The sequence below is a fragment of the Rana temporaria genome, chromosome 5 (assembly GCF_905171775.1).
Source record: "Rana temporaria chromosome 5, aRanTem1.1, whole genome shotgun sequence".
NCBI classification, from domain to species: Eukaryota; Metazoa; Chordata; class Amphibia; order Anura; family Ranidae; genus Rana; species Rana temporaria.
Window position 1 is genome coordinate 376,466,952 of NC_053493.1, and position 23,302 is coordinate 376,490,253.

Sequence of the window (23,302 nt, forward strand, 5' to 3'; positions counted from 1 at the left end):
ATACTTTTTTTATCAGTAAACTGGGTATATACAGTGAAATATAGTACTTAGAACTCAGTGTGAATGTTTAAATGTTGAATTTTAAAAGAAACGAACTTCTGTCAGAACAGCGAACCTGTGAGGTGAGCGTGCTCGTCGTTGCTTTTAAAATTCAACATCTAAACGGTCAGACGGAGTTCTAAATCCTGTATTTCACCATATAAACTCACTTTACTGTTAAAAATAAGTGTAAAATGTAAAACTCCGGTGGGTGTAACAAGATGTCCGCTCCCCCTTTTCAGTACATCCTTACTATGGAGGAGGGTGGGGTGTAGCAAGATGGCGGCGACGGAACGTCACATTCTGACGGGTCGCCATATCTGATGAAATACCCTGTTGCTGAAGTAGTCTATTTGCAAGCACACTTTTATTTACCAGATCAAAACGACTCAAAAATGAAACTTAATATACCACTTAATAAGTTCTTAACTGCTACTGTTGAAATAATTTATATATAAATATTTTATTGTGGGCAGTGTGCGTGACGTAAACGACAATGGCCGGAAGAGGAGCAATATGAACGCGTTCACGGTAACCCCGCCCATTTCTGCCCGCTTTTGCAGAGGGTTGCTAAGCAACCAGGAGTTTCCGGTGTGGTGTGCGCGAGGAGTGAGGGCCAGGTGAGAGGAGTGTGTGAGAAAGGTTACGTGTGATGGCGGGGTGAGGGGGAGTTCCGCCACATGCTTTATAGAGTGTAGAGCGCAGACATGGCCGCCCCTCATGCACTGACATAGGGGCCCCTGGGGAAGGGCCTTGGCCTCTCTGTCCAGTTGTGGGTGTTTTTTTTTTTCAGACCTCAGTGTAGAGACCCCCCTCCTTTCTCCCCCCAGCAGGCCTGTGTTATTATCAGTCACACCTCCATCTGTACCACACACCGAGGGACATTCCTAGGTTGTGGCTCCCCCTGCCTTCTAGGAGGACTATGTATCCTATCCCAGGAGGTAGCTTTGCTCATTGGTGCAAATGCTTTGTGCGATCTATAGAATGCTGTGTAGTCCTTTAGTGCATGCGCAGGAATTCCTCACACAGGTACAACCCAGGTGTGTGGTGTACCACCAGTGTGTGCACAACCCCAGGAAACACCCCCGATCATGGGCACATGTGCTGCAGGTGTCTATTGGCGCTAAAAAAAGTCAGCATATTTGCACTCACGCCGGCTATTTGAAGATGGCGGCACAGGACTGAAGTCTTTCTTTAAAGCTGAACTTTTACACATAACAACGTGATTAACCACTTAAGACCCGGACCTTTAGGCAGCTTAAGGACCCGGTCAGTTTTTGCGATTCGGCACTGCGTCGCTTTAACTGACAATTGCGCGACGTGGCTCCCAAACAAAATTGGCGTCCTTTTTTTCCCACAAATAGAGCTTTCTTTTGGTGGTATTTGATCACCTCTGCGGTTTTTATTTTTTGTGCTATAAACAAAATGGAGCCACAATTTTGAAAAATCATTTTTTTTTTACTTTTTTCTATAATAAATATCCCCCAAAAATATATGAAAAAACTATTTTTTTCCTCAGTTTAGGGCGATATTTATTCTTCTACCTAATTTTGGTAAAAAAAATTGCAATAAGCGTTTATCGGTTGGTTTGCGCAAAATTTATAGCGTTAACAAAATAGGGGATAGTTTTATTGCATTTTTATTATAATTATTATTTTTTTTTTACTACTAATGGCGGCGATCAGCTATTTTTTCTGTGATTGTGACATTATGGCGGACAATTTTGACACATTTTTGGGACCATTGTCATTTTCACAGCAAAAAATGCATTTAAATTGCATTGTTTATTGTGAAAATGACAATTGCAGTTTGGGAGTTAACCACAGGGGGCGCTGAAGGGGGGTATGTATGACCTCATCTGTGTTTCTAACTGTAGGGGGGTGTGACTGTAGGTGTGGCGTCATCGATTGTGTTTCCCTATATAAGGGAACACACGATCGATGACGGCGCCGCAGTGAAGAACGGGGAAGCTGTGTTTACACACAGCTCTCCCCGTTCTTTAGCTCCGGGGACCGATCGCGGGACTCCAGCGGCGATCGAGTCCCGCGGAGCTTCGGACTGGGTCGCGTGCGCGCGACCCCACGGCTGGGCTTAAAGGGCAACGTACAGGTACGTTGATGTGCCATTCTGCCAACGTATATCGGCATGAAGGGGTCCTTAAGTGGTTAAAAAAGCATTTGGAAGTTGCCCCCAGCATTGTAACTTCTTGCTTGAGGCGGCCATTTTACTGAAGCCCAGAAACCCCTGCACAGCAGTAAAGAGAAACCAAACCTATCATTTTAACGGTTTCAAACCGTTAAATTCCTGGAATTGCTAACTGTCACATTTGCTTGTGTACTCAGCCAAACTGTTAAACCATCAAATGGCTGGTGTCATAGCTGATCGCGTGTGCAGCACAATGGCAGTTTCAGATTAAACAGAAGTTGCTTCCTTGGCTGTAAAGGATAGAAGTGTTTAATTCTGCGAAGCCCCGCCCAGGTACCTGCTCCCACTTCTGGGTAAGATTGCCTCAATTGTGCGACGATCTATGAAACGCCCCATGCTGCTTTCTGGGAGACACACAAGTCCCAGAAGACCGCAGGGCCATTCAGAGAGCACAGCATGACTCGCACACACGCGATAGGAGACAGGCTGTAAAGCCCCCAAGGCTCCACTTCCTGTTTCTCTTAGTGACGATGCCGGCGCCTCCCACCAGAGCCGTTGGATGGATTGGCTAGGGGTGCCGACATCGTGGTCTCTCTGGACAGATAAGTGTCCTTATAGTAAAAGTCAGCAGCTACAGTATCTGGAACTCCTTAATGGCTGTCAGCAGATCGGCCTCTACAAACTCGGTGCCTAAAAATGGAGAGCAACTGAGCAGGGTGAGACGGTGTATTAGAACCCTTTCACACTGGGGCCGATAAAACAAGCAGCGCTTTACCGCTGTTTAAGCTGCGCTTTTTAACCCCAAGGTTAAAAACTTGTCGCAGCGCTTTTCAGGAGCTTCAGAAGCGCTGCCTATTCATTGCAATGGGCGGGCGTTTTGGGAGAGCGCTGTATTCATCGCTCTCAACCCGCCCCAAAGATGCTGCTTGCTGGACTTCATTGCAGAGAATGGAAGGCGGTTTTTTAGGCACTTTACAGGAGTTATTTCTAGCACTAAAACACCTGAAAGCTGCCTCAGTGTGGTACGGGTCTTACTGGATATTAAAGTGTTTGTTAACTCTGTTAAAAATAAATACAAATTGCAGATCCTGGTCCCTTTAAATCGGATTACACTGCACAGCGCTTGTGCTGTGTAATCTGCCCCTCTCTAAACTGTAAAAAAAAAAAAAACCTTGAGCTTACCACTTCCTGTATGCCCTCTAAACGGACCACGAAAATCAGGGCTACTCCTCCCTGATCACCATGGTCAAAGTTCGTCCCTCTGTGATAGGCTGCCCTGCTCTCCTCTCTCCCCCTCCCCTCCTACCTGTCATCCCTTTTCTGTGTCTTTCTCTGTCCCGCCCCCCTCAATCCGCTATTCTTGTAAAAATCAAATCCAAACATTTTCACTGCCAGCCCCTCTACTAACAGTTAATTCTCATGCCTGGAATTCTAACTGTCATTGGCTTCTGTCCTCAACGAAACTGTCAAACCATTACATGTCTGGTGTTATAACTGATCACGTTTGCAGCACCATTGCAGGTCAAACAGAGGTCAAGATGGCAACTTCCTTAGCTGAAAAGAATAGGAGGGTTTAGTCCTGCTTAAGACCCCTTTCACACTGAATCGTTTTTACAGCGTTTTAGCGTTAAAAATGGCGCTATTAAAAGGCTCATTAAAACGCTCTCCATGCATCTCAATGGACCCTTTCACACTGAGTCCTGCAAGCAGCATCTTTGGAGCAGCTTTTGGGCGCTGAAAAAACGCCCCTCTTCATTGAAATGAATTGGAAGCGCTGTAAAAACGCCTTACCCTTTCACACTGAGGCACTGCAAAAACGTTAGGGTCTTAGCGGTGCTTTTCCAAGTCATTTGGATTGCAGATGAAGCTTCGCTAGAATAACGCTCGAAAAACACCCCAGTGTGAAAGCGGCCTTAAAGTGTATCTGTACTTTTTTTTTTTTTTAAGAAAAATATTTCTTACCTTTCTAGTAGTTTCTTTGGAGAAGGTTTATATGTAGGAGTCTATAAACAGCTTGTGATGTGTAATTAGAACACATATGTTATGCATCGTACAAACGGGCAGTTTTCTTCTTTCTTTTTTTTTTTCATTCAACCCAGTGGGCTGAAAGAAAACAACTGAGGAGTTTGCTGTACTAAATAATGCATAGTTGGTTCAGTGATCTCCCCACTGAGAAATTTTATTCTGATGGGACAACTCCCACCAGGAGTGCTCGGTGCTCACAACCATTGGCTGCCAGTGCTGATCAGCTGATGGTTTTCAGGCATGTCCGTTCGACAGAAGACAAGCTGCTGTACACACTGGCCGAATGTTGTCCTTTCCTGTGGAACTGGCTGATATTCAACCTTTAGGGACAGTTTGTTTTTTGTTTTGTTTTTTAAGACTGGGTTCACACTGTTTTCGCATGCGGCTCACTGAAAGGGTCTGGTGCCTCCCTGTTCTCTGTTTCAGGGACGAATTGGGCCTGAACTGGAGCCAAAGACACACAGGACCTCTGTGTATCCTGCTCCGCAGCCACCAAGGAGATGTGTGAGTCGGTCACAATCTCCTGTCATGCGAATTGGATGCAGAGAAATTCACATCCAGATCGCACTAGTGTGAACCCAGCCTTAAGGTTCGTTTGCATACAATGTTCAGCCCAAGCCTTGATATCTTAAAAGTGGACCATTCCCTACCCTCCATAACAAAAAGCATGACTGCAATTTATTCAGTACAACCAATATTATTAATATTATTATACACGATTTATATAGTGCCAGCAGTTTACGCTTTACAATGTATAGGGGGGACAACACAATTACAGTACAGTTCAATACAGAAGGTACAGGAGGACCCTGCTTGTAGAGCTTACATTCTAAAGGGAGGGGGCTGGTGGTACAAAAGGTAATAGCTGCAGAGAATGATTTGATGGGGGTGGCTCGGGGACAATTGTTAGGTGGGTGTGGGATAGGTTTCCCTGAATAAATGACTTTTCAGGGATCTCCTAAAGGTGGACAGGGTAGGGGCTGATCGGACATACCGGGGCAGGGAGTTCCAGAGGATGGGAGAGGCTCTGCAGAAGTCCTGAAGGCGAGCATAGGAGGAGGTAACAAGGGAGCTAAAGAGCAGTAGGTCCTGGGGGGGAGCGGAGGGGACGATTTGGGCAATATCTGCAGATGTGGTTGGTGATGTAGATGGGGCCGATGTTGTGAATGGCCTTGTATGTTATGGTTAGCATTTTGAATTTTACACAGTGGGGTACGGGATTTGAACCTCTTTCTTGCATTGTTTCTTCTGTTCTCCAGTTGCCCAGACGTCAAAGGCAGCCGGCTTCTTCCTTATTTGTCAGAAAAGCTAATGACACCAGATTCTTTCATCATGGATACTACAGGCTGTGCTTTTCTTCTGTTGCAGCAAATTACAGTTCACACCATAGTACAGTTGGGCATCTTTTAATTGACCCACCCCTTCCTCTCCCTTGTCTATTCACAAAACACCTTGTTCTCTGGTCACTGAACGCAAGGAGTTCTAAGGATGGACAAGGAGGGGGGATTAAAGCCTTTGTTCCTGTTTGTATAGCCACCTGTCACCCCTCCTTGTAGGGGAGATTTACCATCACTTCCTGTTGAGTAAGGGACGATTAATCTCTCCAACCAGGACACAGAAAAAAACAAATTTTTTTTCAGAGTGGGCAAGAGATGGTACTCTGCCAATGATTTTATCTTCACCCATGCAATCCTTTCCTGAGTACAGCTGCACCCTATTTTCCTGTATGGCTGACATACAGACAGGAGGCAGGGAACAGCTTCCCATTGGGGCCACAGACTGAAATACTAACCTCTAGCTGACCTTTTGGTGTGTTTTAATGCATGCTGGTTTGTACTGAAGTCATCGGTTTCCTACCCTTCTCCAGAGGTGCAATATCTCTGTTGGGCAGGGTAACCATTTCTCTGGTCGTTTTCCATTTGTGTATGTTTTATTTTACGTTTTTGTTTCTTCAGCGTGTAACTTTTAGTTTGGCAGTTACTAATGCTATTTTGTTTTTCCTTATAAGCCTTCACCATGAACAAAGATGCTCAGATAAGAGCGGCTATTAACCAGAAGCTGATTGAAACAGGGGAGAGAGAGCGGTAAGTAATACGAATCTATCGTCTGCTTTTCTGTGTTGTGTCATTAGGGTTTATTGCCACGGTGCTCCATGTTTAGGAGTGCCTGGAAGAATACATACATACACACACTTGTTTTTTTTTATTAAAATAACAAACAATACTTACCTGCTATGTGAAATGGTTTTGCACAGAGCTGCCTTGTTCTCCCTTTTCTTGGGTCCCCTGCCAGCGTTCCTGGCTACCCCCATAGCAAGCCACTTGCTTGCTTCTGCTCTCGAGCCCCACTCTGTGTGTCCAGGAGACCCACAGAGGGCGGCTCGGCCCTGCTCCTTTTTCACTGACTGGGATTGACAGCAGCAGGTGCCAATGGCTCCCTCTGTTGTATCTGAGCCAGTGAGGAGCGAGAGAGCCGCTGTTTTTGTGCACATTGCTGGATCAAGATCATGCATGCACGTTTAAGCCATTGTTCACGGCACAGGGCTCGGAAGGAACAGCACGGGTGGCCGTTCATTCAGAGCGCATACGCCAGTGATGTCACTAGCTGCATGTAATGTAAATATCTCCTAAATGGTACACTACCTATAGGTAAGCCTAAAGGAAGGCTTACCTATAGGTAAAAGTCAGAGGAAAGTTTACTTCCTCTTTAAGCCTTCTGACTTAGTAGAAGCTACTTGCAGGACTTTTTTGGTGGTCCTGCCAGCACAGCGCCCCAGTGTGAAAGCACGCAAGCTTTCACATTGGGATTGCAGATGAGGCTTTTTACAGGTGCTATTTTTAGAACTGACTCCACCGCCACACTGATCACCCCTGACTGCCCAGGTATCTGATCAGGCATCGGAGGATTTGAACGAGTATAATTGCTCGTTATCGGCACCAATATTAGTATCGGTATTGGTGCAACCCTATTAAATATTGTACACTACTGTTACGTTGGAATATACAGCCACAGTTTTCAAAAGATCGGTGCCTTTATTAATAAAGAAGTATTTGAATGTGACTGGCCATTCTGAGATGTCATTGGTTTGCTGCAGGCACAGTAGCCCAACCAATCACCCCCCACCCCCCCCCCCCCCCCACCCCTTTCATATTAGTCTCACTTGTAGCAGGTCCGAAGATGTGAAAATGTTTTCAAAAATAAAAAATTGGGGTCCCATACATGCTCACGGTCACATGCAGACACTTGCCCATACATGCACAGTCACCTTTCAGGAAATTATGCATTGGGGACACGATTAACGAGACATTCATCCCTTAAAAATGCCTCGTGATAAAACTGGCTCATGCATTTAATAAAAGTGACAACTGTCTCATTCAGTTATACTACTGCATGAGACGGTTTTACCGCTAAGGATTCTCAATGGATGAATGGTCGCTTTAAACATTATGAAGGGTTGATGTCTTTATTAGGCAGAGGTGCTTTTAGGAATCTCTACGGCTTCTAAAAACAAAAGGGCTTTATGACAACTTAAATTTTTAACATTGCGCTTTTTCTCTCCTCCTTGCCTCACTGCCAGTCTCCAGCACAACCCCCCCGGGACTTGCAGGGAGGGGAGAGACCTTGCAGTGGGACGAGCACCAATTGGGTGCTTACCAGGAAAAGGAAGTGTTGTGCTCTCCTAACGCTCGGCAGAAATGCATCTAAAAAATAAAAAAAACGTTATTCCTTGCATAAGGATGCACTTGGGTGCTCAGTACAAACGCATGCTGAGAAGCCAAATCAAGCCCCGGTGTCCGCTCCGTTAAGGGGCAAAAAAAAAAGTAATACTTACCATATGCATTTAGAAAATGATTTGAAAAAGTGTTCGATACGCTTAATCGCTCAACTTTCAAAATGTTAGTTGGCTAATTTCAAATGCATTCAACAGATCTTTAGAAATATGACTATTTTTCAAAACAATTTTCAAACCTTGTATGTCTGGCAAGCATAAACCTTGCATTGGCTCCTGCTGCTGTCAATCACGGTCAGCGAGGAGGGGGCGGGGCTTGGGAGTGAGCACGTACAAGTGCCTCCAGAGCAAGTGGCTTGCTCTGGGGGCACTTAAAGGGGTTGTAAAGGTAAAACAATCCCTAAATAGCTTCCTTTACCTTAGTGCAGTCCTCCTTCACTTACCTCACCCTTCGATTTTGCTTTTTTAATGTCCTTATTTCTTCTGAGAAATTCTCACTTCCTGTTCTTCTGTCTGTAACTCCACACAGGTGTGGAGAAAGCCTCCTTGAGGGGGCGAGCAGGAGTGTCAGGACGCCCACTAACACACAGCTCCTTTCTCTAGCTGGAAAGTAGAGAGCATCCTGACACTCCTGCTCGCCCCCCCCCTAAGAGGCTTTTTCCACACCAGGGAGAAAGCCTTGCATTACGGTGTGTAGTTACAGACAGAAGAACAGGAAGTGAGGATTTCTCAGAAGAAATAAGGACATTTAAAAGCAAAATGGAAGGATGAGGTAAGTGAAGGAGGACTGCCCTAAGGTAAAGGAAGCTATTTAGGGAAACATATTTTTTATATTTACAACCCCTTTAAAGGGGTGTTCCAGTCATTTTTAATGTTTATTAAAAGTCAGCAGCTACAAAAAGTGTAGCTGCTGGCTTTTAATAAACATACTCGCCTGCTCCACGTTCCAGCGACGCGCCGGCCGGGGCTCCGCTCCTCTCCCCCCTCTCCTGCCGGCGTCTTCATTCTAAGTGTGGGCACCTGTACGTGACAGCTTTTGGCTTCATGGCCGGGCACCCACTGCGCATGCGTGAGCGGCGCTGCGCCATCCGATTGGACAGGCGATTGCCTGGGACCTGTCACGTGTCCCAGGCGATCGTCTACAGGGAGGGGCTGCCAAAAGGCGATATGACTATTCGCCTTAGCAGCCCCTCGGCGGAAGGAGGAAGTGGGACAGGAAGTCCCCCTTCTCCTGAAGCCCCCACTCCCCCCCCCAAAAAGAATTACATGCCAAATGTGGCATGTAAGGGGGCGAGGAGTGGATTAAGCGGAAGTTCCACTTTTGGGTGGAACTCCGCTTTAAGAGGGGCAAAGAAGCCAGGAACTCCGGTGGGGGACCCAAGAAGGGGAGGACCGTGGCTGCTCTGTGCAAAACTGTTGACAAGTATGACATGTTTATTTTATTTAAAAAAAAAAAAAACTTGAATATCCCTCTCCCTACCCTGTGTGACCGTGCTGTGTACCTGAGTAGTCAGACTTAAAACAAAGTTTGTTTCTCTAACTGTAAAGAATGGTCACTCTGTAAATATCTGAAATACGTTTTCATTTTTTATGTGTAGATTATGTTTTTATCTGTTTTAGACATGATTTTGCCCTGATTTTATTTTTTATTTATTTTCCCCTTTTTTGTTGATTATAAAATAAGGTCTGAACTAGACATTTAAGGTCGGTGTCAATCATGATGGAAGACGTGGTGCTCCTTATTTACTGTACATACATAACATACCTTCTTATAGGTGTCTGGAAAACTTAACGCTAAATGGAAAAGCGTCACAATGACACACCTTTTTCTCTTTTCCATGACCAGCATGGATTTCTAATTGGTGTTTTTTAGTTATGTGAAATATGTGCTCTGTTTTATCTTAATGTGCATCAGCCCAAATAATAACAAATTCTGATACATTATCACAACAATTTGTAATAATTCCCACAGCCTGAATCTGAGACCAATAATAAAGGTATTGCAGTGAAAGGTCATGCAGGTTCACAAAAAGCAGTGTGTGTGACCTATGTACTCTGTACAAGTGCTGTGAGTAGTGCGACACATTGGTAGTTTATGTTCAGGTATGTGGTTGGTTATTCTTTGTATACTTTTGGCTTGAAAATGATTTGAACTACAATGTGCAACAATACCATAGCAGCTACATGTGCTGCCATACATTTATTAATAAATCGAACATTCCATCCAAATGGAAGGTCCACTTCCCTGCAAGCTTCGCTCAGCCAAAACAAGAGGGGAGACAAAATGGTTACATTAAAGGGGTTGTAAAGGTACAATTTATTTTTATTTTTTTCCCTAAACAGCTTCCTTTACCTTAGTGCAGTCCTCCTTCACTTACCTCATCCTTCCATTTTGCTTTTAAATGTCCTTATTTCTTCTGAGAAATCCTCACTTCCTGTTCTTCTGTCTGTAACTCCACAAAGTAATGCGAGGCTTTCTCCCTGGTGTGGAGTGTCATGCTCGCCCCCTCCCTTAGACTACAGAAGAGTCAGGACGCCCACTAACACACAGCTCCTTTTTCTATCTGAAACGTAGAGAGCGTCCTGACTCTCCTTTTAGTCCAAGGGAGGGGGCGAGCACGACACTCCACACCAGGGAAAAAGCCTCACATTACTGTGTGGAGTTAGACAGAAGAACAGGAAGTGAGGATTTCTCAGAAGAAATAAGGACATTTAAAAGCAAAATGGAAGGATGAGGTAAGTGAAGGAGGACTGCACTAAGGTAAAGGAAGCTATTTAGGGATTTTTTTTTTTTACCTTTACAACACCTTTTAAATATTTCACAAGAAAAAACAGAGACTCTCCTTGCTTCTGGGAGAAGAGTTGTGGGCTACTTTCCCAAGTGTCCAGCTTTCCCTGGAGTCAGCAGTATAGCACATTGATATCACCTTTGCCACCTGGAAATTGGGCCCAATATGAGTATTTAAAAAAAAAATTGTGTATGTATGTATGTATGTGTGTGTATATATATATATATATATATATATATATATATATATATATATATATATATATATATATATATATATATATGTGTGTATGTGTGTATGTGTGTGTGTGTGTATTTATATTTATATATATTTTTTTTTTTTTTTGTATTGCTGATTTTGTTCCAGTGATGGGGACTGGTAGAGAAGCAGAACTTCATTTTTTTTTCATGAAAGGTTCACCGTAGACCTCATGCACACTGGTTTATTGTAAAGTCAGTTTTTCCTGACAAAAGAAAATCGGCGTTAAAAACTCACCTAAGCTAAGTTTTTTTTTATAAACCAGTTTTAGGCGGGTTTAGCAGTGTTTTGGGCATTTTATTTATTTCGTTGGCCAGCATTTTATTTAAAGAGGAAGTACCGTGTTTCCCCGAAAATAAGACCGGGTCTTATATTAATTCTGGCTACAAAAAACACACTAGGGCTTATTTTCAGGGGATGTCTTATTTGTTTACGGTATGTACAAAAATAATTCTCCCCCTGTCAGCTCTGGAGTCAGCATTGTGAAATTCTGTAATCCCAAAAATAAACCTTTGTTTAAAGACCTCATAAAATGATGTAATCTGTTCTGTAAAAAGATAATATCATGTGCAGTGTGTCTCATTGTGTAACATTATTGTGGAAAATACCTTATTTACAGTGCCGCTTGCCACTCACGTGACCTGCTGGAGCTCTTCTTCCCTACTCCAAATACTGCAGAGGGAGGGGCCAAGAACCCCAATGACGTCAGCCCCACTCTGAGTACTGCAGTGGGTAGGGGCTTAATAAAGTTTTATTGAAAAAAAAAAAACAGCTGACATCAGCCAGGAGGAGAGGAGAAGAGCTCCGGCGGGTCACATGAGCGCCCAGCAGTGCTGTAAATAAAGTATTTTCCACAATAAAGTTACAAAAGGGAGACACACTGCATATTATATAATCTTTTTACAGAACGGATTACATGTTTTTACAAGGACTTTAACTAGGGCTTATTTTTGGGGTAGGGCTTATATTGCAGCCATCCCAGAAACTCACGCTAGGTCTTATTTTCGGGGTAGGGCTTGTTTTCGGAGAAACAGGGTAAACACTGATTGGATTTACTTCCTCTTTTGTTCGCTGCAAAGCCTGCAAATTAAAAGTATAATGGACACTTGCCTGCAAAAGAATTCAGCAATGTCCCCTGTGTAGGCATCGTCCATTTTCTGTCTCCTCTTCCTTCCGGGCTGTGGACTCCGGCTCTTTGATTCGCCAGAGCTGCGTGACATCACTCCCGCACATGCGCACAAGAGCCGCCATTAACAGCACAGGTTGGGGAAGAAACGGCACAGAGTTTCGTTTCTTCCCTGCGCATACTACAAGTGCAATATCTCCTAAACGGCGCACGATTCAGAGATATTTCCACTACCTATAGGTAAGTCTTATGCTAGGCTTACCTATAGGTAGAAGTGGTCAAAAGGGGTTTACAACCACTTTAAAGGATAAGTTCACCTTTTACCAACAATAATAAATGCACATCTTTTGTACATTTATATATTTTTTGTATTGGGAGCCTGTAAAGCATTGTACCAGTGATCAGGAGTTCGCTGTTGCCCATGCAGGTCTCTATACATCCCCTACAGGTAAGCCGATACTCCCTGACAGGAAGTCTCAATGAACGGCCACAGCACTCCACAGCACCATTTTGTCAAGGGGAATCGGGTAGTTTTTTTTAAAAACGAAGCAGTACTTTCCGTTTTAGAGTGATCTTCTCCGTCGCTTCCGGGTATGGGCTGCGGGACTGGGCGTTCATATTTGATTGACAGGCTTCCGACGGACGCATACATCGCGTCACGATTTTCCGAAAGTAGCCGAACGTCGGTGCGCAGGCCCCGTATAGAGCCGCACCGACGTTCGGCTTCTTACGGCTACTCGTGACGCAATGTATGCGACCGTCGGAAGCCTGTCGGAAGCCTATTAATCAAATAGGAACGCCCAGTCTCGAAGACCATATCTGGAAGCGGCGGAGAAGATCTATCTCTAAAACGGTAAGTACTGCTTCGATTTAAAAAAAAACACCCGATTCCCCTTGACAAAATGAGCATCAATCTAATGTTAAAGCGGAAGTTCACCCGAATTTTTTTTTTTTTAAGAACTACAACCCCTTGAGGTTACAATAAATTGACAGACTGTTGGAGATGTCTGTATGTTTAACACATTTTTATAGAACATTTAGGATTTTCTGTCTTTCTTTCAGCCTTAAAGACCTGTTGAGGGCAAAACTAATAGAATGTGGATGGAGAGACCAGCTGAAGGCGCACTGCAAAGGTATGGAGTGTTTTTCTGAGGCCTAAATTCAACGTATGTTTCTCTCCCAATTGTTATTCCTGAAGAAGGGGGAGGCTCATCCCCCTCAAAACACGTCTGTATTTTATCAAATACACTTTTTGTTAATATTTTTTCCAAGCTGTATATCGGGTGCTTTTTATTTTAAAATTAAAAGCAGATTATCTGAGTGGTTTATTCACCACAGGAGACAAAATACCACAAACAGTTCATTCCATACCATTCCTTATCTCAGATTTACTTCCACAAAGGAGAAATGTCTTTTGTGTATACCGTACATAACTGCGCCATAGCAAACACTGTGCTACCAGACTGCGACAAAACACGTGTTTTTCTGACATTGGATAGTTTAGCTGTCTGAATATACTGGCCCTTTTTTGTATCACTTGATCCTCCTTTTCAGATTGTAAGCTCTAATGTGCCGGGCCCTCGGATTCCTCCTCTATTGAATTGTAAAGTGCTGTGCAAACTGTTGGCACATTATAAATCCTGTATAATAAACCTGCTGATGCTTGGTTTGGATAAGGAAACCGGTAAGCCAGGGGCTAAAATAAGCACACTATTTTTGGCTGCAGTCAAATAACAAGGTTTCTTTTACGTTTTTAAAGATTGAATTGATATTTGGATTAAGACTGAAATTTGTCTGTTGATCTAATTACTTGCGTCGTCTGTCACCTTTTGTGCGTACTTATGCTGTGTGTTTCACAAGTACCGATCTTCATATACTGTAACTAGCCAAGCAGGAAGATTCCTAGATGTTGTCAAGCGATTTTCTTCTCATGCAACCCATGGTTGCAGGATAGAGAATCATATCATCTATGGCCGGCCTTGGTTAACCACTTGCTGATAAAATATATATATATATATATATATATATATATATATATATATTATTATTAACCCCTTCCCAGCTAGTGTCATTAGTACAGTGCTTATTTTTAGCACTGATCACTATTGGTGTCACTGGTTCCCAAAAAGTGTCAGATGTCAGTCGGTGTCTTTTTGTCCACCACAATATCGCAGACCCGCTATAAGTCGCTGCTTGCTGCTATTACTAGTAAAAAAAAAAAAGAAATACAAATTCCAGTATATATCTCATAGTTTGTTAGACACTACAACGTCCGCGTGGTTTTTTTAAATATTTTTTTTACCAAAAACTTGTAGCAGAATACATATTGCCCTAAATTTATGAAGGAATTTGATTTATTTAATTTTTTTCCAAAGCTTTTTATTTGATATGTTAGCAGAAAAAAAAATATTGTGTGTGCTGTGTGTTTTTTTTTTTTCTTTGGGTATATCATCGCACAACCGCCCAATTGTCAGTTAAAGTAACAGTGTCATGTCGCAAAAAATGGCCTGGTTATGAAGGTGGGTAAATCTGGAAGTCAAGTGGTTAATGAACTGAGAAGAGCTCAATTCAGAACCTGTCACCTACCAATGCAAACACATGGTTAGTGTTGGTGCTTGTTGGCTCCTTATGATGGCAATGAAATATTAAAAAGTGTTAGGCCTCATGAACACTGCAGCTGTCAAACGTCTATTTTTACAGGTGTTTGACTTATTTTTTTTCTGCCCTCAAACACCCATCTATGTTAAGCCGGGTACATACAGGACAAATGACGTGAGACAACGGCCCATTTAAACAAAAAAAGTCAGACATTCAGCCCGTGTGTATGTCAATCTGTCAAACAGAAGCCGGCCGTGCATGCTGGAAAACCAGCCTCCCACCGACTCCCAACCAGCACTCTGCCTCAGCAAATGGCAGAGAGCGCTGGTAGGAATGTTCTGGCTGGGCGGGGGGGGGGGGGGGGTGGACACAAGCTCAGCAGGGGAGATCGCTGAACTAGCCTTGCATGGTCAGTACAGCGGCTCTGACCGGAGCTGACAGCTTTTGTTTAGCTCAACCCTATGAGGCCTATGAGTCCATGCATATATAGGCTTTTAGAGGCAGGTACAGAATTCTGAACACACCAAAATCGTGTTAAGGAGAGGAGCTTTGAAGCAGAATTATGACTGGCACGTTTAAATGCATCCAACTGTGCCTAAGCGCTGGGTGCATTTAGAGCTTGAGCATTTTTCCTTTCAGTGGCTAGAATAAATTAATATTTTGGACAATGAAATAAATGCCCAAGCACTTCATGCGCCTAAATGCCTTTGTAAAAACACAGCTTAAACATGTTTTTAAAGCGTTTTTCTACTGCTAGAAAAACTCTGTAAAGCACCAGTGTACATGAAGCCTTAAAAGATTGAAATAAAAAAAAGTAACCATAACAAAATTTTACAAGCAACCCTATTACCCCACATGCATATACGCAAATGTGTGCTCTGGGCGCACGCGTATATATGTGAGTGGCGACTGCGCCACACATGTTAAAGGATAGGTTCACCTATAGGCGCATGTTGCACCCATATAAAGGATGTAACTTGCTCCTAGTGACCTGCTACCAGCGCTCCTCGCTTTGTGACAGCAGGCAGGGCATCTTCTCCCTGCACGCACTGTCACAATTTTAAAACCGTGCCGCCCTGCAAGGCTCCACCCACACAGCTGTGTCGTTTTATTCACCCTGATCATGGGTGCAATGCTTAAAAGGCTACAATGTGAAAAAATGCACATGTTTCTTTTACCTGCAAAAAGATGTGCATTTATTTTCTACAAAAGATGAATTTAGCCTTTAAGCATCACTGCAAACATCAAAGTGAGAGCAGTAGTTCTAGGGCCAGAATTCACAGTTGGCTCTAAACTGATAACCTGTAAAGGCTTTTGAAGTGTCACTTGTGGACAGTTTTGGGTACTGTAGTCTTTTGCCATTTCACGGGTAAACACAATTTAAAGGCTTAATATGTTTTGGTATATCAGTTATTTATTAAATAGGTAGTACCTTGTGTTTCTGCACAATTGATAAACAGTTGTGCAATTATCATGACATTTTTTGTAACTGTAACCATTTTATTCTACAGGTCCTTGGCTTTTAGAAATTCTCTGATTGTTTGGCTTTAAAGGGCTTGTAAAGGAAAAAAAATGTTTCCCTAAATAGCTTCCTTTACCTTAGTGCAGTCCTCCTTCACTTACCTCATCCTTCCATTTTGCTTTTAAGTGTCCTTATTTCTTCTGAGAAATCCTCCCTTCCTGTTCTTCTGTCTGTAACTCCACACAGTAATGCAAGGCTTTCTTCCTGGTGTGGAGAAAGCCTCTTGAGGGGCAGAGCAGGAGGGTCAGGACGCTCACTACTTTGCAGATAGCGAAAGGAGCTGTGTGTTAGTGAGCGTCCTGACACTCCTGCTGGCCCCCTCCCCCCTCAAGAGGCTTTCTCCACACCAGGGAGAAAGCCTTGCATTACTGTGTGGAGTTACAGACAGAAGAACAGGAAGTGAGGATTTCTCAGAAGAAATAAGGACATTTAAAAGCAAAATGGAAGGATGAGGTAAGTGAAGGAGGACTGCACTAAGGTAAAGGAAGCTAATAATATATCCTGGTTTTAGCAGGATTTCCCTGAGAGCTAAAATGTATTTCAAGTGTGTTGAAAAGGTTGAGAAAGGCCGGTATAAGTACTGTATTTATTGGCGTATAACACTCACTTTTTACCTTGAAAATAGAGGGTGAACTGTACCTGCGTGTTATACGCTGTGGAAAGGTTTTTTTCTGAAACGTCCCTCTTAAAGTTGGGGTGCGTGTTATACGCCGATAAATACGGTAGTTGACCTTTTATTGCCTGTTTTGCTGGACTCCAAATGTACAAAAACATTCTTGGTTCATGTGGATATAACAAGCTTATGGCTTCATTGCGACGATACCTTTTCAGTTTTTTTCGTTTTATAACTTTTGCTTCCAACAGGAAGTAGGTTGGATGTTTTGTAATTTATTTATTTTTTTCTACCTTTATCTTCTGGTAGCACTTGCAAGAGGTTTATAGATGTCTTCACACCCCTTGGTGCTGTAAAAGAGAAGTATAGATATCCAATCTACTGAGTTGTGATTAGCTGGTTAAAGGTCCCGATGTACACTGTTTTCCCTGCTGTACTTGCTGTTTCCAAAACTCAATATGACTCCTTTTTTTTAATAATTTTTGTACCTTCTCTTTTAGATGTAATTAATGATAAAGGACTAGAACATGTCACAGTTGATGATCTGGTCACAGAGATTACTCCCAAAGGCAGAGGTGAGTCTTATAATTTAGTCTGTATACCCTCCTACAATTTACATGTATACACAAACTGCTCACTTCTGCACAGGAGATACAGTAAAAAATAAGATATCTGGCTTTAGTTTAACTAAATGAAAGCAACCCTCTACTAATCTGGTATAAGGATGAAGAAGTATCAGTCTGAACTTGCCTTGTGTGTAAATAAGTCAATTCATAGTCCAGTTGTGACAAAGATGCAACATAAAAAAGCTCTACTTAGTATTATGAGTTGAGAAGATTCCTCTTTGGTAAATTATTCACCTCCTTTAAGTTTATCCAGGAGTTAAATAACATGTACTGTATGTCCAGTAGGTAAAACTGTTTTTAAAAATTGGTCCTATATAATTTTAACAAAGGTGGCAGTGATGCCAAAATCAAGTTCAGATTACACTGGTAGCAAAATGACAGTGAAAAATGCCTTTCTATTCAAACCACTCTGTGGAAGATGTCATTCCAGTGTCACTTCTGACACAAATTCCTTGAGAATAATAATTATCGAATCTGAAGTCATGCTGTGGAATTTTCACACAGCCACTTACCAGTAATTTTTCCACCAGTTGATGCCCTAAAGGGGTTGTAAAGGTAAAACATTTTTTCCTAAATAGCTTCCTTTACCTCAGTGCAGTCCTCCTTCACTTACCTCATCCTTCCATTTTGCTTTTAAATGTCCTTATTTCTTCTGAGAAATCCTCACTTCCTGTTCTTCTGTCTGTAACTACACACAGTAATGCAAGGCTTTCTCCCTGGTGTGGAGTGTCGTGCTCGCCCCTTCCCTTGGACTACAGGAGAGTCAGGACACCCACTAACACACAGCTCCTTTCTCTATCTGCAACGTAGAAAGTGTCCTGACTCTCCTGTAGTCCAAGGGAGGGGGCGAGCACGACACTCCACACCAGGGAGAAAGCCTTGCATTACTGTGTGGAGTTACAGACAGAAGAACAGGAAGTGAGGATTTCTCAGAAGAAATAAGGACGTTTAAAAGCAAAATGGAAGGATGAGGTAAGTGAAGGAGGACTGCAACCAAGGTAAAGGAAGCTATTTAGGGAAAAAAATTGTACCTTTTACAACCCTTTTAACAGTGTTTTGTACCCCTCAATAATGTAGAAAGATGAAAGTCCGGCAACACGATGCAATGTCAAGTAAAATCAGTAGAACCTTTTTAACCACTTAAGGACCGCCTCCTGCATATATACGTCAGCAGAATGGCACGGCTGGGCAGATGTACGTCCTGTACATGTATCCAGCCGTGGGTCGCGCTCCCGCGACCCGGTCCGAAGCTCCAGGACCCGCGGACGCCTCTGGGGTCCTGCGATCAGTCCTCGGAGCTGAAGAACGGTGAGAGCCGCGTGTAAACACGGCTTCCCCATGCTTCACTGTGGCGGCTGCATCGATCGTGTCATCCGTGTCATCCCCGTTATACACAATCGATGAACGTCACTCCTACAGCCACACCCCCCTACAGTTGTAAACACACACTAGGTGAAATATAACTCCTTCAGCGCCCCCTGTGGTTAACTCCCAAACTGCAACTGTCATTTCCACAATAAACAATGCATTTTAAATGCATTTTTTTTCTGTGAAAATGACAATGGTCCCAAAAATGTGTCAGAAGTGTCCGCCATAATGTCGCAGTCACGAAAAAAAAAACGCTGATCGCCGACATTGGTAGTAAAAAAAAAATAATTTATAAAAATGCAATAAAACTATCCCCTATTTTGTAAACGCTATAAATTCTGCGCAAACCAACCGATAACCGCTTATTGCGATTTTTATTTTTTATTTTTTATTTATTTTTTTACCAAAAATATGTAGAAGAATACACATCGGCCTAAACTGAGGAAAAAAATTTTTTTTTTTTAAATATATTTTTGGGGGATATTTATTATAGCAAAAAGTAAAAAATATTGATTTTTTTTCAAAATTGTCGCTCTATTTTTGTTTATAGCGCAAAAAATAAAAACCGCAGTGGTGATCAAATACCACCAAAAGAAAGCTCTATTTGTGGGAAAAAAGGACGCCAATTTTGTTTGGGAGCAACGTCGCAAGACCGCGCAATTGTCAGTTAAAGCGACGCAGTGCCGAATCGCAAAAAGGGGCCTGGTCTTTTACCTGCATTTTGGTCCGGGGCTTAAGTGGTTAAGAGTGTTTCGTGTTTTTTTTTTTTTTTTTTTTCTTTCTTTCTCTCTGCCAGAGAGCTCCAGTCAGGATTTTTTCCTGCCTCCTAAACTTTGAGCTCAAAATATGCCTGTAATCATCCTAATGTGCATGGACACATAGGATAACATTGAGTTGCTTCTACAAGCAAAACACAAAACTCTTGTAGAAGCAACCATTTTTATGCCAGTGCACATGGACCCTAATATTCCAACAAGACAAAAAGGGGAATCCATTGCACAGCCATGTTGGAAGGCTTTCATCCTTCTACATTATTAAATGGCATGTGCAGTGGCTAGCACAGGCAGTTTTCCTTATCCTACTATATGTATATTTATCAAGGTTGTAGGATCACATGTTTTTAATTTCCAGTATTGTACCACGGCTTCTTTTTTTAACCACTTTTTGCCAAGAGGGCGTACATGGACATCCTCCTGTTTCAGTGATTACAACAGGTTGATGATGGTGTACCCACAGGCATCAACCTGGTATCATTCTTTTCAGCCGGCGATTCCCTGCACTGTAAGAACAATCATAGCTGCTGTTTAGCCGCTTGATTGTTCTTAGTTGGTGGGAGGGGACGCCCTGCCCCTCCCATCGCCCTCCGGTGCGTCTACCAGCTCGCCCATACGATCGACGAGCCAGAGAAGGAGTCCACCCGCGCTGGAAGTTGACCATAGAGATTTTCGAGGAACAGATGGTCCCCGGTCATCTCTGACTCTTTCGGAGGCCCCATCTGGCAGTTGTAAATGCTGCCATGTTCTTGGCTGGAAACCTGAGATCATCTTGTTGTTTTTTTAATCCCAGGCTATCCAGCCTGGAGGAGAGATGTGGGGTTTTATTGACTTTCCATAAAGAGAACCTGTCATGCACTATTTCTATCACAAGGGATGTTTACATCCCTTTATAATGGGAATAAAAGGGATCAAAACATTTTTAAATTTAAAAGGAAAGTGTAAAATGAAACAATTTTAATAAAATCAATTTTAAACGGGATTCAATCCACACATGTGAGGTATCGCCGTGAACTTTAGCGCAAGAGCAACAATTCTATCCAAAGACCTCCTCTAACTCTAAACGGGAAACCTGTAAAAAAAAATTAAACTTTGCCTATGGAGATTTTTAAATACTGAAGTTTGGAGCTATTCCACGAGTGTGCACAAATTTCAAGCATGACATGTTGGGTCTATTTACTCGGCATAACATCATCTTTCTCATTATAGAAAAAAAAAATGGGCTAAGCTTTAGTGTTTTTTTTTTTATTATTATTATTCATTTTTTAATTGATGAAAGGTGTTTTCTTTTGAAAAACAAGCTTTGGACAAATTGCTGCACAAGTTCCATGTGACATAAAAAGCTGCGACGCCCACCATTTTATTCCCTAGGGTCTCTGCTAAAAAACATGGGGACCTGTCTACTGATTCCTCCTCATTAGTGCTGCCTCATCAGCACACATCAGTGAAGGAGAAAAATTACTTATTTACCAAAAATTTCTAACAGACTAAATTAAATACCACTATAAGAAAGCTCTATTTGTGTGAAAAATAAAAGATGAAAAATTGATCTGGCTTTAGCATTGCATGACCGTGCAATTGTCATTCAAAGTGTAACAGTGCTGAAATTTGGCCTTGGCAGGAAGGGGGTAAAATCGCTCAGTATTGAAGTTATGGAACATTTCCCTCCCTTTCCCATCAGAACCCATTCCACCAGGGCTGTCTGGCTTTTAAGCATCAAGTGACCAGATTTGCAAGGTTGCCACCTGGCCCTCTTCTTGCGTGTTTTCCAAATTCTGCCAGGTGGACATCCAGGTCTCAGCTGATGTGAGATTCAGCCATAAGGTGGTTCAAGCTGTAATCAGGGTATTCTGTTTGGGTTCTTTAAATTCTTGTGAGCTTGTTGGCAGTTCCATATTGCTTTGCAGTAGCTCACCCCTCAATTCTGTTGCTTGAGTATGTCCCGTGGGGTATGAATACCAGGCCGGATTATTGTGATAATAGGAATTTTGATTTGCCTGTAAAGAGTACTGTACTGGACACTGTGTCCTGATCACTCCTTATTGCTTGCTAAAAAAAAAAAAAGCCTGAGCAGGCAGGGTTATATTAGTATTTTCCAGTGTAAAACAACCTGAAGATTAGCAGTATATAACCCTGGTCTATGAATTTCAGTCCGGTTTCCTGTACTGTAGTCCAAGATAAGGAATTTATAGGTAGGTCAAATTTCCTATTTTTTTAATCTGTCCCAAAGTTTCCTAAATGGAGATGCTGCCAGTAAAACATTACTGTTGCAGGCTGGCAGCACTACTCTGCTATCTTGCAAGTAGCAGCAGCATTGTCAGCTTGCCATGTGTGCTCCTTCAGTTAACTGTTGTGCTGCCTATTTGATGGCCCCCAATGAGCAGCCCAATGGCAAACAGAAGGAGTGCACATTGCAGGCTGACAATGCCTGTTCTCCTATCAGATTGCTGTTGAAAATGATATATTCAATGTTTCTCTGTAGTAACAAATGTGTTACCTTCATTCCTGAGATTTCCCTTGCTTCTTAAATAATAACTAATGCTTGTTTTTCCTTTTTCCAGCCTTGGTGCCTGACAGTGTGAAGAAGGAGCTTCTACAGAGGATAAGGGCTTTCCTAGCCCAGAATGCCAGTCTCTAGCCAGCCTTTGTGTTTTACATGTGAAAAATGTCTTTTGCACAGTTTTTTTCCCATTACCATTTTTTTACATAATTTGTAGCATGTTTTGACAAAATAAAATCGCACCAAATTCATAAACTTTTATGTCTGTACTTCTTAAGATTAACACACACAAACGGCGCAAGGACGTGAAATTTACTGGTCGGGGTGCCAAAATTTACGAACTGCACCAATTTTCTTACTGGCAGAAATCGTGAAAATAGCTGACAGCCGTATTTTTTACTGCGCCGTATTTTTTACTGGCACCGTAGTAAAGTACCTTAAATGACAGTTTTTAGCGCTAAACATATCTTGTGCTATTAGCAATATGTTTAAGTTAAACAAAAGTTGAAAACCATATTTCTTATTGATATGAAGGTCAGGTTACTATAACCCAGCCAACAGAGTTCCCCCTTACATCAGAGTGTGCAGGATTCCATCTCACCAAGAAGGGGAACTCTTATGTAAAGGGGAATGCTGATAAAAGACAAGAGATGGTCAGAGACTGCAGACATGATACAAGAGATGATTAGAGACTGTGGAGCGCACAGGATACAGGAGATGGTCAGAGGCTGCACAGACATGGTAGTGCCCTTCTTAAACCCTCACAGTAGTTTCCTCCTGTCCCCCTTCATATTATTTCTCCACATCTGTGCCCCTGTCACTTCTCTTTCCACACAGGTACATAAGTGTCCTCCTCTGCCCCTTTTGTTATTATCCCCCTCACTCAGACAGCTGTCAGTGTCCTCACTGCTCCTAATCTGCTTCAGCCTGTAGCAACTGGCGGAGCGCGGTGCCACTGTGGCACATCTGGCACTTTTAAAGAATGATTGCCTTCTGTTTAAAAATGGCGCCAGGATTACATTATTGTACATGTGCCACCCGGCCGAGCATGTACGAGCTTTCCCAAGCCCAATAGGCTTCGGAACAGCGCAGTTGCATAGTCGGCCTGCAGTCATCATTTTTTTTTTTTTTTTTTTTATGGGGGCACCGCTGCCCGAAACTGACTTTTACGGGCGGCTTGAAATGTATGG

General features: G+C 42.7%; 1 protein-coding gene across 1 annotated transcript; it reads left to right on the forward strand.

The window, feature by feature from the left end:
- The first annotated feature begins 563 nt into the window (after nucleotides 1–563).
- On the forward strand, nucleotides 564–22,367 carry ENY2 (ENY2 transcription and export complex 2 subunit). The gene is made up of 5 exons (XM_040354857.1): nucleotides 564–659; nucleotides 6,218–6,293; nucleotides 13,175–13,245; nucleotides 17,346–17,420; nucleotides 22,174–22,367. Exons 2-5 carry the CDS (start codon nucleotides 6,226–6,228, stop codon nucleotides 22,248–22,250), a joined length of 291 nt encoding a protein of 96 aa, XP_040210791.1. The 5' UTR covers nucleotides 564–659; nucleotides 6,218–6,225; the 3' UTR covers nucleotides 22,251–22,367.
- The last annotated feature ends 935 nt before the right edge of the window (nucleotides 22,368–23,302 follow it).